Genomic DNA, 19,565 nt, shown 5'->3' with positions numbered 1-19,565 from the left:
ATGCACAGGTCTGAGCACTATTGACTTGAAGAGGCTTCTCATAATCGGCTATATTTTGGCCAACTTTTGGATTCATTTTTAACGGACCATGGTGGCACAGAGGATCTTTATACCCAGGGAAAGAAAGAAAGAACTAATAGTAATCTGTGGAAGACGCTGATGATGGTGAACTAGTGTTAAAGTTCAATAACCTATACTTCGCAAGTATTGAACCATCATTAGATTCAAGACGATTTTTCTTTACAAGGATTAAGAAACTGTTGCGGAGGAAGGGTAAAAAAATATCTTTCCAGTAGAATGGAAATATAAAATATTAATAACTCTGCATCCATCCTCACCATCCCACAGACAGACCCCAGAACAGCTATCTAAAAGTAGATAGCAGAACACACAGACATCAAAAAACTGATTCTCATTCTTGCATGGTTTCCATTTTAGAACACAGCGGTCCTTCCACTGTTGAATGGGTGAATTTAACAAACCTTCATTTGGCCGAGTGTGTGTGGAAGGTAGTTAAGGATGAAAGAGGGAACAGTGATATGCCTGAATGTTGTTAGAAAAGAGAAAGGCAGCCACTGAATTACACTTCTTAAAAAGGAACTTGCAGTCACATAGTTTTTCTAGGCATTATGTGGGAGAAGGGTTCTCTCCAGCCATTGTGGTTCTGGGATGGGGAAGAAGATCTATCTTACTTGTATATTCATTCAGAACGCATAGAAGAGGTTTAGTCATTCACTGCAGCTTTGAGTTCGACAAACAAAATAAATATTATCAAGCCATAACTTACTGTGCTATAAAGATATGGGCCCCATGAAAGGACAGAATCTGAAAAACAAAACATTTTGGGTTTTTATCCATTGGTCGTTACAATTGTAGAAATAAAGTAGTTTTCACATAGCAGAGCATCGTCACAATCATTACACCCACTAGGTTACATAGTTGGCAATTCACTTGATTTGAAGCCTCCACCATCCCCATCATCTAAACAGCTAAACTGGTCTGTGATACGACTCTTTAAACTTCATTCACCAAAGTTAATTGCTCCATCTTATTATAGTTTTATGAACGATGCATTGGAAATACTTTAACAGGGCACAATACAGTAATTAGGGCTAAAGGAATTGATCTGACAAAGGCACCCTTATTAGACTAAAACCTGTCTGATGCTGCTTATACTAGCCGAGAGCCATATTGTTTCCAAAGCAGCAACGTTCAAGATGGTCAAAACAATAACCATGCTCCTTCTCCATACAAGTCATCATTTGTGGTGCTAAGGGATTTTATAGGTTTCAATAATTACTTCAGGGGAAATTGATTGTAAAGAGAATAATATTAAGATCCTATTTTTAGTATTTTTCATTCGCATAGGATATGATTCAGCATTTTGTTTTTAGTACTATTGCATTTTTTTTTACTTAAAACCATACTCCTAAAGCCCAGAACAGCTTTCCAAATATTTGTGTTTTGGGCATTTATCTCGCTGTGACAAACCATGGTAAATATTAAATAGTACCTGCCTATTTAAAGACCTTACCTGCCAGACATCTGCCACTTTTTGGAGGACTTTTTTCACATATCTGCTATTTCTATTTACAACGGGAATTCAACCCCAGTGACAAGACTGCCAACTATGCCCTTACAAACTACCATTCTTCATGTGTGTATGGGCAAAGCAAAGGCCTGACTAAGCATCCACAGATTAGCCTCCCCCACATGTACAGGTGCTCTATAGCTGTTCCTGCATATAAACAACAAAAAAAACACACTCACCAAAAAAAAGACAGTCCACTTGTGCTACGCATTCTTGCATTTGGGCGCATGTGTAAACTGGCATGTGGGACTCAGGCAATGCAAGAGGTCATCATGCCCAGGAGGCGCATGACTGTCCAGACTGATCTGTTGATCTGGCTGATAAAGAGCGAGCATTGCTTGGAAGGACTGCAGCCATGCAGGATTGGGAGAAGGCCTGCCCACCACTGAGTTGAGAATTCCCCACCCCCCAATATCCCCTAGATAGGCTTGAATTAGAAGGGGTTGGCGGTGGGACTTTATTGCGTTGATGGTAAACTCCAGATTGTGTAGAAGGGTTATAGTGGACCGAGTGTGTGCGTGATATTTTTGCTGAGTTGCACTCTTGATCAGCCAGTCGGCCAGGTAAGGAACATGTAGATGTCCTGGCGCCACAGGTGCGCAGCTACCACTATTATATTAAACACTATGTAAACACTCTAGGAAGGGTTGTGACACTGAAAAGCAGCACCTTGAACTGTTAATATTTGTCACTTATCACAAGACAGAGGTAGAGACGGTGCCAGGTGAATTGGGATGTGGAAGTAGACATCTTTGAGATCGAGGGCAGTCAAGAAGTCACATTGCAGCATTAGAGGAATGACATCCTGAAGACAGACCATGTGGAAAAGTATTGCCTGGATGCATTTGTTGAGGGGCTGGAGGTCTCGGATAGGACTGAGGTAGCAGTCCTTCTTGGGAATGAGAAAATAGAGGGAATAGAGGGAATACACCACTGTGCCCTGCAGGTGTGAAGGCAATGGTTCCATGGCGCCCTCGATGAGGAGAGAGTCTACTTCAGCCTGAAGCAGGCATCAGTGATGAGTCTCTGGGGTGGGATGTTGGGAGAAGTGGAAATGAGCTCCAAATAGTAACGTGAACAAGCATTTGCAATGCAATGGGTGTCGCAATAGACAGAGTTAGAGCTATTGGAGTAGATTGACAATGTCTTTTACCCATGTGTTTTGCTTTGGAGTGGACGTATAAACAAGCATTTGCAATGCACTCGGTTTTGCCTTTGTAAAAGTTACTGTTGAAAGTGACAATGTTTTTTACTTTTTTTATGCAGCTGAGTGACGAAATTTGCATAGCGCTATTGGCATTCGCAGAATTTGCTAGTGGCCATTGTTAAAATCACTTGAGCCATCCTGGATGCACCGCCGAAAAACTCTGCTAATCAAGGAGGCAATGAGTTACCAATCAAACAATTCCTAGGCAAAGACAGTCAATAACAAATGCTAATAACTGGCTCCAATCTTCAACAGTTGGTTTACATTCGTCTGTAACAGATCATACCTACAGTACTACTGTAACCCAAGCCAACAATGAGTTTCATATATTAATATAGGGAACATTTGAGACTTAAACTTTAGGAAAGCAAGTAAACCATTCTCTTTCACCAACCCGGGGGAGCAACAACCCCGCTTTCCAGCTGAATATAACTTTAGTTCTGTGCGCAGGACGCATGAAACATCTACCAGAGGTGTAATACTGGATACCGGGGTCATCTCTGTGCGCAGGACGCATGAAACATCTACCAGAGGTGTAATACTGGATACCGGGGTCATCTCTGCCTCAAAAATGAACATTTTAAAGGCAATTTATTTTACTATTACCGGTTCATGATTTGTGACAGATTCATGTTCCCGTGTTTTTCCACATGCCCACTGAGGGTGCCCTGTAGTTGTAAGAATGCCTTCTTCCAGTTTCAATGACAAGGCGCCAGATCGGACTGTAAACAGGCAGGCCACTTCATGTTGGCAAAATGACATAGGGCCACTCGCATTAGCATTCGGGGCCGTCCAAAGTAAGGTATGTATAAAACATTCAGAGAAGGCCCCTTCAACCCCATGCCATAATGAAGACATTACAGTGCCAAGCTGCTTTGTTGCGTGGCTCAAACACAAACAGATATAGCACGTTTGTAGTTCCCTGCCACACACTGTATATACGAGTTCCATCTAGAGGTTCTGCCTCTTAAGTGCGTGTATACTATAAAACATTCCTTAAATGATTAAATTGGGGCTCAAACTCCAGCAAAAGCAAAGCGTCTGCTGTACAAAATGTCACCAACCCAGCGGTCTTATTGTCTGGCAGAGTTAGCTGAAAGTATGATAAACAAGAGCATGGCTGTATATATATATATATATATATATACACATCATACTGAACATACATGTGCAGGGATGAACCGGGACATGCCTGTGTTTTACACACTCTTAAACACACCCTAAGTGATCAAAATGACTGCACATGACACAGATCACACAATACTCTGGTGTGGTAAGTGATTACTTAGGAGTATTGATATTACACAACTTGGAACCAGCCCTAGTGCGATAATACGGGACAGACCCAACAATAAGTGTGCAGAATAAAGAGGGGCCTAGCTGCATATTACATCCATCAAACAGGTGAAGAGAAGAATGGGAAACCACCGTTACAACGCAACTATTACAACGCACACCGTTACAACGCATACCATTACAACGCAGGATCCTTTACAACGCAGGACATTACATAGCAGATGCCATTACAACGCATGCCATTACAACGTAAGTAATTTATTTTACCTTTTTTTTTAAATTACTAAAATATTTAAAATAAATAAAATAATTTAATTAAAGTAATTTTATATATATACACATATACATATATATATATATATATATATATATATATATATATATATATATATATATATATATATATATATATATATATATATATATATATATATATATATATATATATATATATATATATATATATATATAGTTTGGATTTTTGGGTACAGGGGTATTTTTAGGGTTCAGGGTTGGGTTTGGGTTTTAGGGTACAGGGGTATTTTTAGGTTTTAGGGCTGGGTTTGGGTTTTGGGGTACAGGGGTATTTTTAGGTTTTAGGGCTGGGTTTGGGTTTTGGGGTACAGGGGTATTTCTAGGTTTTAGGGTTGGGTTTGGGTTTTGGGGTACAGGGGTATTTTTAGGTTTTAGGGCTGGGTTTGGGTTTAGGGGTACTGGGGTATTTCTAGGTTCTAGGGTTGGGTTTGGGTTTAGGGGTACAGGGGTATTTTTAGGTTTTAGGGCTGGGTTTGGATTTAGGGGTACAGGGGCATTTTTAGGTTTTAGGGCTGGGTTTGGGTTTAGGGGTACAGGGGCATTTTTAGGTTTTAGGGCTGGGTTTTGGGGTACAGGGGTATTTTTAGGTTTTAGGGCTGGGTTTGGGTTTTGGGGTACAGGGGTATTTTTAGGGTTCAGGGTTGGGTTTTGGGGTACAGGGGTATTTTTAGGGTTCAGGGCTGGGTTTGGGTTTAGGGGTACTTTTAAGATTTAGGGCTGGGTTTGGGTTTTGGGGTACAGGGGTACTTTTAGGTTTTAGGGCTGGGTTTGGGTTTTGGGGTACAGGGGTACTTTTAGGTTTTAGGGCTGGGTTTGGGTTTAGGGGTACAGGGGTACTTTTTGGTTTTAGGGTTGGGTTTTGGGGTACAGGGGTATTTTTAGGGTTCACTTTTTAAATAAATAATTAAAAAATATATTTTGATTAATTTTATTTATTAATTATAGTTCAATAATAAGAGTTCTTTTAAAAATAAACTATTTTTTAAAATATATATATATATATATATATGTACAAATTAATTACTTAAAAATAATTTACTTTATTTAATTAATTAATTTTTTTTAAATTACATTTTTTAATAAAATAATTTACTTACCTATACTTACGTTGTAATGGCATGCGTTGTAATAGCATCTGCTATGTAATGTCTTGCGTTGTAAAGGTATGCGTTGTAAATGTATCTGCGTTGTAAAATTTGCGTTGTAACGGTGTGCATTGTAAAAGTTTGCGTTGTAACGTCATACATCCGAGAAGAATGGCTCCCTATGTAGGCAGATCAGACAGATGATTAACGAGGTGCGCGGTGACGAAAGGGGCCTATTTCAGTAAAACACAGGAAGCATCCGTGGGTTTTAGGGTTACTGGATGAATCTGTGCTACTGGGGCATTGCTTTTCGAGTCCTGCGCCTTCCCTGTGCAAATCATTGCGTTCGCTGTATTAATCAACCATTTAATTGGGTGGAAACAAAAGAACAGCTCCCATAATGCACCGATCTGCTAAATTGGTGGCCCGAAGAGGAAACAAGGTGTCGCAGTGACATAAATCTCCAATAACACCAATGATACACATTAGGCGTACCATCCATTTCCCTTCACCGGTAGGGCATTGAGCAGCGACCCCTCCCCATTCCCCCAATTGCCCCCTTCCCTCCCACCCACGGGAACTCGACAGCTTGTTGGGGCTGCTGGTTAAAACATTGTAAAATTGCATGGAATATTTTTGTGCAAGGAAAAAAATATATCGACTGTATTCACCCCCTACAGCCGGAGGCAGCCTAAAACCCCTTAGCAAAATGTCTTCTCTGACTGCCCACTTAGTGGAGGAGGGTCGGGGAAGGGGGGGGGGGGGACGGGGGGGGAGAAGAGTTTGCTTTTCAGAGCTGTGCTCCTCCCACCGGGTGTACTTTCAACTAATGGGACACAGAAGGCTTCACGGAGGGCAGGACCCTTCCTCACGCTTTGATTTGTGAGCTGTGTAAACACGCACACGAGGCAGGCCAGCAAGGGTCAGTGACCAGTGGAGGTACGCTAAAACACCGAACACCATTATTAAACATGTGATGCGGTGCCTGGCCCAATTATCGCATTCGCCATCACCTATCTGAGGCGTTATCTAAAAGGAATTAAGCCACCCATTCATAACCCAATTAAAGAAAAATGTAACGTGCGTCAACATTTGTCTTTTCTATATAGCGCGGATATTACCCAAAGTTGTTCGAGAGCTCTAAAATAAATGTAATTAATTTGCCGATAGTAACACTGGATATTTACTGCACTTAAAAACAAGTCAGACAGTGACTTCACCAGGGAATCACACTGCAATCTGTCACATCACTTCAGACACTAGATACCAGACTGTGACTCACTCCCTAAACCACAAATCGAGCTGTATCATTGCTCCAGGAGCCTGGCTTTAGCTGGCTCAGGGAATCGAGCTGTTTGAATAAGCATATGGAGACAATAAAACTGTGTAATATTAAAAACAAAACTTTACAGAAACAAAGACGAACAAGTAAAACCAGACTCACTCTGCCATGCAAATGGGACACCGAGCTTGACGGCGCGGGGGCTGCCAGGGCAGGCCTGCAGAGCCAGACACTCAACTTAATCCATTTCTGCGCCTTGCTGAAGGCTGCCTCGGGAGCCGGCTCCTGCGGGTTGCTTCACAGTGAAATTAATCCAAAGAAAAACAGAAGCTCGTGATTGGTACGCGTGCGCGCCACAGCGAGCCATGTGGTTTCACTTATTGCGCCCGTGTCTGGGCACGATAATTGAAACCACATGGCCTATTGGTGTCTATTACTCACACCAATAGGCCATGGGCAGAGCAATGCGCCCGCCTTTGGCCAATTGCGTGCAGTCTTTTTTTGGTTTAAATAATTTGTATTGTATTTCATGAAATAAATCACAGAACAAGTCGGGCAATGTAAGTCTTGGGGAACATACCCCTCCTCGGACCCGTGCCCCCCCCCACCCCCAGGGTGGTCAACGTGTAGCTGGGAAGTGAAAATTTGTCCATGCGAGTGGGCGTGGGCTTGGTGCTGAACGGCAATGCCCCAAACAACCCCAAATGAACAGTCCCCACTCCCCCAGTTCCCCCTCCCCCCCTCATCCTGGATCCCCCCCCTCCGGTGTGGTCACTATTCTGATGGTCATTGTACCAGCTATCGAACCTGGGAGCTCTAGGTGGATGTGTCAGAGGTTCACTGGAATTCGTCAGCAAGTAGAAGAACCTCGAGGTATTTTGGGCAGGTGAGCTCATTAAATTCATCGGACAGGAGATCTAATAGGGGTTGCCAAGTATCTAGGAACGTGTCTTGTGTTTGGGTGAGGGAGGCCTGTATCCTTTCCATGCCCATCGAGGACCAGAGCCTATGGAGCCACCCAGTATGTGTGGGTTTTCGTGTGGAGCCCCATAATGATAGGACGTGTTGCGTCGCTGCCCCCATTGCCAGCCCCATTTGTTTTCCTCTGAGTGATTTGAGTGGGAAGGTGATTTTGTTGGGTAGTCCCAGTATTGTGTAAGCCGGGAAGCGTGGGATTTCCGTATCAAAGTATTTGTCTATGTCCCAAAGTACCTGCTCCCAAAATTCCTGCACCTCTGCGCATTCCCAGAGTATGTGGGTTAGAATGCCTACTTGTCCGCATCCCCTCCAGCACAGAGGGTCACGGCGCAGGTTACTTTGGTGAAGCCGTGCCGGTGTTAGGTGCCAATAGTAAGCTATCTTGACTGCTGATTCCTTACTAGCCACATTCCTTGCGGTGTGGTGGGCCCTGTAATATAGGTCTTGCCACTCCTTATCCGTGAGTAGTCGTCCTAGTTCTCGCTCCCATCTTTTCTGACCCGCGAAGTGGGGATCGGCGGGCGTAGCATTTTGTATAGATCTGTTATCGCTTGTTTATCTGTCTTCTTGGTGTGGAGCCATTTTTCAAATGGAGTGAGGTGCCTACTGAACTGCGGTAACGTGTCTCTATTCGTGAGCCAGTCCCGGATCTGAAAGTATTGGAAGCGCGGAATCTGCGGAAGCGCGTAGCCCTCCTGTAGAGTTTGCATCGGCATAAAGCCTTCCCGATCGAAAAGGTGACCAGCCGACCTACAGTCCGATGACCTCCAGTGAGGGAAAGATCCAGGGACCATACCTGGCTCAAAGGCTGGGTTGTCGAATAGGGGTGTCAACGGCGATGGATAAGTAGTGAGGCCCCTAGTCACTGCCACCTTGTCCCACACCTGCAAAATTGTGCGTGTGATAGGCGATGTCTTCATGTATGCGGGTCGGTCCTGGCGCCTCAGGAATGGGACCCGCCATAGCTAAGGGCTCATTCATAGGTCGGCGTTTCTTTGGCCACCTCCCGGATGGCTATGGCCCTCTCCTGAGAGATGACGTGGGCCTCGGGCTTCAAATTTGATTCAGGCGAGTGCCTGTGGCCGACCTTCTGCCATCCTCCTTTGGCGTGCCCCTGTGATTGTTGCATGGATGTCTGGTCCTCCGGTTGCTCTATGTCCAATAGTGCACAAGTGTCTTGCAGTGATCGCATTTGATGCAGGGCCCCTTTCCATTTAAAAATCAGTCTGAACGGGTGACAACAGGAGTAAGGGATCTCCTCCTTTTGCAGAATTCCATGGCTGCCTTGAAAGCTTTTCTGTTCTGTAGGGTGATGGCCGAGAGGTCCTGGTACAGGGCTATTGGGCAGTTCCGGAACCCAAGAAACCCAATATGTCCGGTGGGGGGGCAGGCAAACATCTAGGGAGCCCCTCTCTGTACGCCCTGTCGATCCTAACTACAAAGTCTGTTGGTTCCCCTAGGACGTCGCGAAAGAGAGCTTGCAGGTAGCTTGTAATGTCCTTCCCCTCTTCCTTGAGTGGGACCCCCCGGACCCGTATGTTATTTCGACTGGATTGGTTTTCCAAGTCCTCTGCATGTGCCTGCAGGTCCAACTGTGGGTCTTTCAGTCGTATGACCTCCTGTTGTAGTTGTTCTATCTCCTCACTTCTGGCTTGGTCTGTCTCTTCAATGACTGCCACCCGCTCCCCAAGGCCGTCCACTTCTCGTCAAATCTCCCGGACCTCTCCCTCCACTTCTTGTTGCAACGTTTTGAAGTCGTCCCTGAGCGTGTTGAACAGTGATTCCAGGAAGGACTTCGTAATGGGCACTTCTGCCACAGAGTGGCGGGTTGCGGTTTTGTGATCTCGGGCGAGGGCGGACCTTTTTCATTTCTCGTCTGGTTCTTCAGTTCAGTTCAAAAACTTTATTCGAATTGAATTTACAATTCATAAAAGTATACAAATAAAAACAAAGTTAAAATTCCATCTTATTCGCTCAGAATTAAACATTACTAAAAACAGTTTTTTAAAATTATTAAAAGAAGTTAAAAAGAGATATAAGACAATGCAATCAGGTGAGATACATGTTAATTAGTTATAATTAATTGGCCAATGCTATTCCATAATTATAGTCCTTCTCACTCTTAAGATTGTATTCAAGCAGAGGCTCACTGTACTAATGGTAAGGCAGTCGTCTAAGGACCTTAGTTTGTTATAGGCATCTCTAGCTTTTCTTAAGCCCCAGACTAACAGAGAGGTTTTAAAATTTGTCGCCAAGGGTGGCTATATAAAGTACAGAAAAGAGTGCAATGTATGTTTGATTGTTATGATTTATCATCAAAGGGACAGCGTCTTTTCTCTCGCCCAGTCATTACAATGCGGAAATGATACAAGTCTATAAAAAGTTTCCAGGCGAAAGTATGTCAGGAGCCTGCGATGCTGTAGGGGTTGATCTAGTACAAGATACAGCTGCATGCTCCTTTGGGATGTCACCTCATCGTGGCTCATGACAGATTTTTTAGTCCTTTCACCCTTCCATCTTTGCAATTCCAAATGTTCTAGGAGAGTCTTTTTTAGGATGTATCGCAAGAGCTGTTCCAGTGAAGCCGGGTCGGTAAAATATTCAGGATGACCAATCTCACTAACAAAGTTCATGATGTAACTAAACCATTTAATATTTTTTGCCGCATCACAGCTTAGACAGTCCTCTATAATGGTTCTATTCAGTTCTGTGGCAGTGTTGGTCCAGACATTGTGCCAAAGAAAAACAGGGGCTAGTTTTATAATATCCGTGATGTGAAGGAGGGCAACTTCGGCGTGTAAGGCATATATAGCAGTGTTCTTCGATGTAACTAATAAAAATCGCAGGAACCCGTTCTTGATTCCCTGTATTGCCTCCATTTGCTGCCAGCCCCAGATGCCCGCCCCATAAGTACCAGTGGCCACACATTTAGCTTTAAATATTTGAAGGAGCTCCCTGACTGGTCTATTCGCTATTTTTTTTGCGAATCTCATAAGAGCACCAGATGCTCTATTAAATGCTAGGGCCCTTGCATTCACATCGGACTTCCACGTGCCTTGCCTGTCAAAGTGAACCCCCAAATAACAAAAGAAGTCGGCTAACTTCACCCGTTTTTCATCTAGAATAATTGGACATGGTGTCTTTGTTTATTTGGGCCGCATGACATGGTAAATGTCTTAGAGACATTTACACGTAGTCCCCTGGACTTCATAAAATTTGAGAAGGTCTGTATGGCTTTCTGAAGGCCCACCTTTGTCTGCGAGAGGATAGCTGCATCGTCAGAGTACAAAAGAATGGGGATAGATTTGCCTTTGATTACAGGATAATCATAATACTGTTGTGTTAAGCAAGAACCCACCCCGTTAATATAGAGGTTAAATAGCAGGGGAGCTAGTATGCAACCCTGCCTTACCCCTCTATTGATCTTAAAAAGCTCAGTACATTCCCCCTCTGGCCGTATCTTACACGTGCACCTGCCCCAGCATAAAGTTCTCTGATGAAAACAATTATTTGGTTGTCCAAACCAATGTTCCTTAAAGTCTTCCAAAGATGGTCATGCAAGACGCAATCAAATGCAGAGCGGAGGTCCACAAATGTCACGTATAAGTTGGTTTTCTTTGCATGTATATATTTGGAGACAATTAAGGAGAGATTTAGCCCCTGCTCAATTGTCCCCCGCCCTCCCCTAAACCTATATTGGAAAGGCGATAACACTTCCTATCCCTCCAGCCAGTCCTGAATGTGGGCGAGAATGACCCTACCTGCCATCTTCATAAATCCATCTAACAAAGAGATGGGCCGATAGCAGGCAGGATCATTCCTGTCCCCCTTTTTATAAATCGGGACCAGGATTGCCTCCTTCCATGTCAAGATGAGACCTCTTATTTATGCAATTCAGGACTCTAGTGAGTAAAGGGGCACACAGGTCCGGAAGCGTTTTAAACACGTCAATAGGGACACAATCGGGTCCTGGTGCTTTGGAAGCTGAGCTTTCCCTTAAGGCCTCATAGACCTCCTCCAGTTCAAACTGGATATCTAAGGGAAACGAGGGATCTGGTCCCTCAGCGATTATTGCTGTTTGGGGGGGGAAGTCGCAGGCGGAACCAGCATGCCATAGAGAGCTTGGAAGTTATCCACCCATTCCTGAGCCGTGATAGCGTTAACTAAACGTGGACCCTGGTCATCTTGGTAGAAGGGAGCATTCACAGCCTTCCAAAAGGCAACAGTGTCCTTTTGTACTGAGGCAGCGTGAAGGGCTGTCCAAGCATCAGCCCTCCCACAAATCCATCTACAGGGAGCTCAATAAGGGAGTACCACAGGGCTCCTGCTTAAGCCCTACACTTTTCAACGTGTATGTGGCTCCCCTAGCCAACCTAGCAAGATCATTTGGGTTTACACCAGTGTCGTACGCTGACGACACCAAACTCCTCTTTCCCTTTAAAGATCTGACACCTGCGATAAAAAAATCCTTTGCAGAGGGAATGAGAGCAATATCTGCTTGGATGTCAGCAAACTGTCTCCAATGCAATATTGGAAAAACGGAGGTCATGCTGTTTGGACAAGCAATAACACATTGGACACCGGACTGGTGGCCCCTGGAATTAGGTCCCGTTCCTAGCCCCAAAAACACAGTGAGAAACCTAGGAGTGTTAATAGACCAAACACTTACTTACAAGGACCACGTAAACCAGGTGGCAAGCACCGGTTTCCGTGCCATCGGTATGCTAAGGAGAGTGTTTCCCTACCTGCCAGACTGTCATAGAAAAACACTAGTGCAGGCATTAATCATCAGCAGAGTGGATTACTGCAACGGCCTTCTTTTGGGAGCAAATGAAGGACAGCTCAAAAAACTGCAAGTAATCCAAAACACGGCAGCAAGGATAGTCCTCAACGCCCCCCCCAGGACTCCCTCCCTTCCCCTGCTGACCAAACTCCATTGGTTACCAGTGAGGAAACGAGTGCATTTTAAGACCCTATGCACAATTCACAAAAGTGTAATAGGCAAAGGCCCCAAATATCTGGCCAACATCTTCCTGCCTTATGCCCCTGGGCGAACCCTGCGCTCTGGGAACCAACAGCTTTTGCAGGTGCCCAGAATAAAAAAAGGCCAGACAAGGAGGGCGAGCCCTGGCCCACCTTGGACCAAAGCTTTGGAACTCTCTGCCTCTTGAGATGAGAACACTGACCAACCATCTGACCTTTCGTAAGGTCTTGAAAACACATCTATTTCCCATTAACTGATCTCTCTCTCTAAATGCACCATTCACCTCTTCCCCTAACATCGGAGGATATTCTCACTGGCAAAGCGCGGAGATACCCCTCCGGGGGTTTATTCATGCGCTATAGAAGAATATAAAATAAATAAATAAAATAAATTTATGTCTTTCTTCCTTCTGGCAAGGGCGACACGATAGTTACGCCTAGCCATTTGTGCCTGTGCTCTAACTATTGGGGTAACATGTAATGCTTGTTTAAGTTCCCTCAGTGCCCTAGTGCAATTTGGGTCAAACCACCCAGGGGTTCTCTTAACTATATTACGCAGGTTTCTGGTCAGGAGCTGTTTAATTGAGCAGCAAATTTTATTGAAAGAATCCAACACAAGATCTTCGTCCTTTTCTAGGTTCAGACACTTATTAATTTCCTTTTGGGAACTGATCACTAGGTTTTTTAGAAAACTAGCTGGGATTACCTTCTCCCATTTAATACAAAATCCATTTTGCTGACCAAGAATGGGATTAACGTCATTATCACAATGAGTATTATGGGATGGCACTTCCAGATTTAGTTTAAAGGTGACTGAAATAGGGTAATGATCGCTAATACCACTAGTAAGTGTCTCCCATTTAGTGACCTGTGGGGCATAACGTGACGAAAGTAGAGTAAAATCAATAATTGATTTTGCCCCTCTTGCGTTAAAAGTGGGAGTAAATGTTTTGGGGCGGGAGCAAGCCTCATTAATAAATGCCATGGAATGCTCCACTAGTAAGTTATTAAGCATGTCCCCATGTTTTGTGTGGTCCAAATGACTAAACGCCCCCAAGTTTTCGTCTTCCCAGCCACACACACCCTGTAGGCTCATTGGACATAAGGGTCAATTAAAATCCCCTACCCACATAATAGCCATATACCCCGCACAGCTAACCTCGTTGTTTTTAAGGGAGCCTAACAATTTCTTGATGATGGTTTTCAAGTGGACTGTGGGGATGTTATTATAGAAATTTACTATAGCTAGATTTTTTAAAGAGCCCCATGTTACCACTATGTTTTGATAATATGCACAGTCCAAAAAGCTCAAGGACAATAGGGCCGCTGTGAATCGACAAATATATAGACAGCCCTCCCTTAGGTCTACCCTTTTTGCTAGGAACTGCCGGGGTAAAAAAAGTTTTATATCCTAACAAATGGGATTGGTTGATGGCCCATGTTTCCTGGAGAGCTATGTTGGAGTGAGTCATAGTTATTGATTGCCAGGCTGCGTTGTTGATTTTTGAGGCAAGGCCCGCTGTATTCCATGAAATTATGCTACCGAGGGTTTCAGTGCTAATTAGCCGTGTTGGGTCAATAGCTGTTACAGGAGCCAATTCCGATGGGACACTGGGAGTTGTCCCCGGGATTTAGCCAACTGGGGAATCGATGTTAATTCTTCCACTAGTACTTGTGATTGAGGCTGAGAATCTATGATGTTATAAGGTTCCTGCGTGCTAGTGATTTGTGCAGGAACCAAAATTTGTTTTTGGGAGCTTAAGTTTGCTTTTATGTCTTTGGTCTCGCCATTCGGAGACATGTTAATAGGGGACCCCGACCGTCAGTCGCAGTCATCAAAACCTGAAAAGGCTTCAAATCTGTTAGCGACTTCCAGCGGGGTAAATGGCAACAAATGGCCCATTCCCCTGATTCCCATCAAGTGGTCCATCCCCCCTAAAGCTATTACTATGTCCCCTGTAAGGTACAGTGTCCCATCCAGATGCATTTTTAGGAATCATAGGATTGGGCGCATGCAACATATACTGATTATTAAATGTTATCGGTGGATTAATCAGTGGGCCAGAAGGAACCCCCTGGACACATTATGGGAGTCACCAGAGATCTTGGGTAAATATAGGACAGATCACAGGGAACGATGGTTTTACCAACGTTCCCTGGCATCCAATTTAAAATGTGTCTGACCGCACCAGGATCTCTGAAATTTATGACTATTAGATCGCCCTTGATATCTTTCTCTCGGCTCCCCAACCAGGAGAGTCGCCGCACATGCACAATCTCGCCATTGATGTTGCAAGGGAGCGGTCTGTTCTGACTGAGCCAATGCATGGTTTTGTTTTTTAACTGAGAGAAGCCTTCCCTCCTGCCATCCTCTAATGTGGGGACACCCGTGAGTACAACCACATAAGGGACCGCTTCAGGAGGCAATTCAACTTGGCGACTCCAGTGGTTTTCTGCTCTAGCTGGGGTTGCCCTCCCCCTTACCTCCTGCTTGTTTCCAGTGACAGATGTTTTCACCCCCTTCGAGGTTTCATTAGGGACAGGTTGGTGGGCCGGTTTAGATAAATTTACCCCCTGGTGGTTTCGATTCGCAGAATGACTGGAAGGATTTAGAGCCTTTTGGATAGCAGGGGTAGGAGATGGCACTACGGCTGCAGGGGCTGGGACTGGCTTTACAGGATCTTTAGATAGGCCGGCTTTGTTGGTAATGGCCGTTTCTAGGTCCCCTAGCCGTTGCTCTACCTTCTTCAACCTCTCTAGTATGGGTAGTGTAAATGACCTAAATAGATGTTCAATGCTATCAAGGGAGACAGCAGGCGATTGTTCCTTGAACGTGCAGTTCCTGGGAGATGCTAGGCCAGTTGTAGATGCAATCAGTGTAGGGGTTTTTAAAGTTGGTGAGGTTTCTTGGGGGACCATTTGGGTTGGGTCGGGTATTAAACTAGCCTTTATAGTAGGTGCAGGTGTTTGCCAAAGTCAGAATGGCTAATCTTGCCTCTTTGTGGAACACCACCCCTTCTCCGTCTTTTATTTGGTGGCGGACCATGATCTTTGGGCACATGAAATTGGGCACATCAGATTTCCCAACCTTCTTTTTGGTAGTCTAAGCTACTACTCGAGGGGTGTCCGATATAACTTCTATCCCCATATTAAAGTTACTAGAGATGGATACGTTGGATACGATGTTTTTGTCCATACTGTTAGGAGCAACCGGTATAAGGGGTGTGTCTCGCAAAAGTATGGGAATACCCTGCGTAGATAACAGGTCCTCATTTTCAGTGACCAGAACTGTACCAGATGGACGTATCTGAGGTAGTGAAAGCAAAAGGTCTACTTTTAATACATTCAATAGAGCGACGTCGCTCTGCCCTACGCTCGGCCAGTACACACTCCCTTTCCATATCAGAGGCAGCCTTTTTAAAATAATTATCCAGTGTGCCTCTACTATTTCCCCCTACGTTTGCCAGCGTGGTTGTTTCAGGGGTAGCAGCCATGGGAGATAGTCAGCCAGTTGTTACCATCGGCAAATTTTACAACAAGTCTGGTAATGTTTTTTGTGGTTAATTTACTCCAACATAAGCAGCATGCAATGGTAACAATTCGAGGCCCCAGACAATCTCCCCACGGCGGCGGCACTCAGCTGGTGAATTCACTCAAAGAAACAACAGGGGGGCGATCACTGTGCTTGGCAGCGGCATAAAATAGCCTGAGGGAATTATGCCGGTGGAAAGATCGCTCCTATATTTGATGGAGGTGTACACATTCCATTAGGGTGCAATGAGCGAACAATATAAATACAGGACAACCTTACTTTCGCAGAGGGGCGTAACAAGGCGATGGCTTTAGTAGGTGAAAGAGAATGGCCCCAGCCCAGCCTCCTTCAGCCACTGAACGGCCACAAAACGGCCCGCCCTTTGCCCGGGCTTCGCCCGGCGTCCCGCTCGCGTACCGCGACGGGGGATTATCCTGAATTTAAAGCGCCTCCTGGCGCGGGTGAAGGCGGCTTCCGGCCGCAAAGCAAGCTGGAACTGGTAGTCAGTGTCCCCAGGGAGGCAGGTTTCCCCCCCCCCCTCTGCGGCCGCGCTCAGGATGTTGTGTAGCGGCGGGAGGAGCGGTGGAAATGCAGGCACAAGGTATGGGCTCAAAGAAATGCCCCAACAGCAAACAAGGCGCGTGTGCGCAAATGTAATGACCCCCGCTCCGCCGGGATTATCCTGAATTTAAAGCGCCTCCTGGCGCGGGAGAAGGCGGCTTCCGGCCGCAAAGCAAGCTGGGACTGGTAGTCCGTGTCCCCAGGCAGGCAGGTCTCCCCCCCTCTGCGGCCGCGCTCAGGATGTTGTGTAGCGGTGGCAGCGGGAGGAGACCTCGGGCAGCAATGCGGGTAGCGGTGGAAATGCAGGCACATGGTATGGGCTCAAAGAAATGCCCCAACAGCAAACAAGGCGCGTGTGCGCAAAAGTAATGGTATAGGGCTATTGGGCAGTTCCGGAACTGGAGAGGTTGCTTCCGCCGAGCTTCCTTGAGGATCCTTTCTTTGAGCGGGAAGTCTGGCAAGAAACCCAATATGTCCGTTGGGGGGGCAGGCAAACATCTAGGGAGCCCCTCTCTGTACGCCCTGTCGATCCTAACTACAAAGTCTGTTGGTTCCCCCAGGACGTCGCGAAAGAGAGCTTGCAGGTAGCTTGTAATGTCCTTCCCCTCTTCCTTGAGTGGGACCCCCCCGGACCCGTATGTTATTTCGACGGGATTGGTTTTCCAAGTCCTTTGCATGTGCCTGCAGGTCCAACTGTTGGTCTTTCAGTCGTATGACCTCCTGTTGCAGTTGTTTTATCTCCTCACTTCTGGCTTGGTCTGTCTCTTCAATGGCTGCCACCCGCTCCCCAAGGCCGTCCACTTCTCGTCAAATCTCCCGGACCTCTCCCTCCACTTGTTGCAACGTTTTGAAGTCGTCCCTGAGCGTGTTGAACAGTGATTCCAGGAAGGACTTAGTAATGGGCACTTCTGCCACGGAGTGGCGGGTTGCGGTTTTGTGATCTCGGGCGAGGGCGGCCCTTTTTCATTTCTCGTCTGGTTCTTAGCGAGCAGCTCTGGGAATGTGCGGTCCCCTTCCTTTCTATACGCCCGGGTCCTCCGTGTGGGCTGGCGGTGAGTGTTATCTCCGATCGGCGGGTAGCGGGCCCCAGCACCAGAAATCCCCCGGCTGGAAGCCGGGGGACGGGGTTGTGCCCGGGTCCAGTCACACCACCTGAGGCCGTTGCCGTTGCTGAGAAGTGTGGCTCACTGGTTAGAGGAGGCAGACCTGGAAGCAGAGGTCAGCCCGGGACCAGGGTTCAATTCCCGGCTCGGCGGGTCTTGAGTCCTAAAATGTCAACGGACTCGACAATTCTCGCTCCGGTGCCTACTCGATTCACGGGTTCACACTCTGCGACTCTGGGCAATAGCTTGCTTAATCTCCACAATGGCCCCTCGCGGTGGGATGCCTGGCTTTCACCTTGTGGATTCCCTGCCGGGGTTATCTCACAGGGGAATACCAGGACGGGTTCCCTAAGCAAGCGCTTAGATACCGGGTTGGTGATTTGCGCTACATAAATACATGTACATTTACATTTACATTTATGTGGCTAGCACTTGTTGCGGCGGCCATTGTTGAACTTGTTGGCCTGGGGACCAGTGATAACAGGCCTCTTTATGTAGTCTCCTTGCTACTCTCGGCTGCCCTGGCAGGGAGCGTTCCTTGTGCGCTCCCAAAGGTTTGGCGTCTCAAGATGGCGCCTCCCGATCTGTCTCCCGGGTCGGGCGTGCTTGGGCTGGATGACCGCTGACACTGCGGCCGCTGCTCTGCTGGGGTTATGAGTGATGGGCTCTAAGTTTTGGGGACACTGCACTGTCCCCCAACTAGCTGCCGCATACTGATCAGTGTGGCTCACTCAGGCCCACCCGGCCCACTCCCGTTGCCAACCCGAAACGGCGTTGGTGGCTATGAGTGGAGCCTCCTCTAGTATGCCGCTGCCCCCGTGTCTCCTCACCTTCTCACCGGCGGCGGAGTGTTCTACGGGCGGGGACGCCCTCCGTTGGTGAGCCCACGCGGCGTCCTTCTGCCTCTTGTCGGTGTGATCCGGCCGCCGACTCGCTGTCGGGGGAGGGAAGGGAGGCCTGCGGTTTTTGGACCACAGCAGCTGGGCCTCCGTTGCGCCTTCACTTTAACTCCTGGGCCCCCGGCACCCCCAGGCACCTGTGCACAGCCGGGCAAGCCTGGTTGCACCCAATCCGCCGCTTCCGTTTCTCCGCCGGGCCCTCCCGACGCCCGCCTCGTGGTCTCGGCCAACGAGTTGATGTGTCTCCTCGGCTCTCCGATGCACTTTTCTTGGTGGCGCCGTGCCCCTGAGCCCCCTAATCGCCGATAGTGACCCTATGGGGGGGTGGGGGACACTGTGCTTGTTATCGGCCTTAGGAGGCGACGGGACGAGGAGCTCATGGAACCTGCAACCGACTACGCCACCATCTTAGCCACGCCCCTGCGTGCAGTCTTTTATAAAAAGACGCACGCAAAGGCCAATAGCAGCCCACAAAAGGAAAAGCACATGCACGAGCGTATGAGATTCCTAGGGCAGCTTCCAAACCCTGTTTTTCACCTATTAAAGGACTCGCGCTGCGCGAGCACTGCTGCGCAGTGCAACGCTAGGTGCGAGACCTAAAAAAGGTGTCTAATATCCAATGGTCCGTGGTGACATGTTGCCAAGTGGTGAAGAACACTTGCAGTCAAGCCAGGCAGGGGCTGTGTGATTGGGGAGGTGGGGAATGAGGGCCAACTTACTGCCTGGGAGGGGC

General features: G+C 46.8%; 1 protein-coding gene across 2 annotated transcripts in view; it reads right to left on the bottom strand.

The window, feature by feature from the left end:
* The window catches only part of SCPEP1 (serine carboxypeptidase 1), a 218,211-nt gene that overhangs the window by 158,479 nt on the left and 40,167 nt on the right, over positions 1-19,565 (bottom strand). For both annotated transcript variants that reach the window (XM_086930880.1, XM_086930879.1), the window contains exon 7: positions 788-825. In XM_086930880.1, coding sequence (XP_086787006.1) covers positions 788-825 — 38 coding nt within the window. The remainder of the gene's footprint in view (positions 1-787; positions 826-19,565) is intronic.

The sequence above is a fragment of the Lissotriton vulgaris genome, chromosome 7 (assembly GCF_964263255.1).
Source record: "Lissotriton vulgaris chromosome 7, aLisVul1.2, whole genome shotgun sequence".
Classification (NCBI taxonomy): Eukaryota; Metazoa; Chordata; class Amphibia; order Caudata; family Salamandridae; genus Lissotriton; species Lissotriton vulgaris.
The sequence above is the reverse complement of the archived record's forward strand: the minus strand, read 5'-3'. Positions and strand labels throughout refer to the sequence as shown.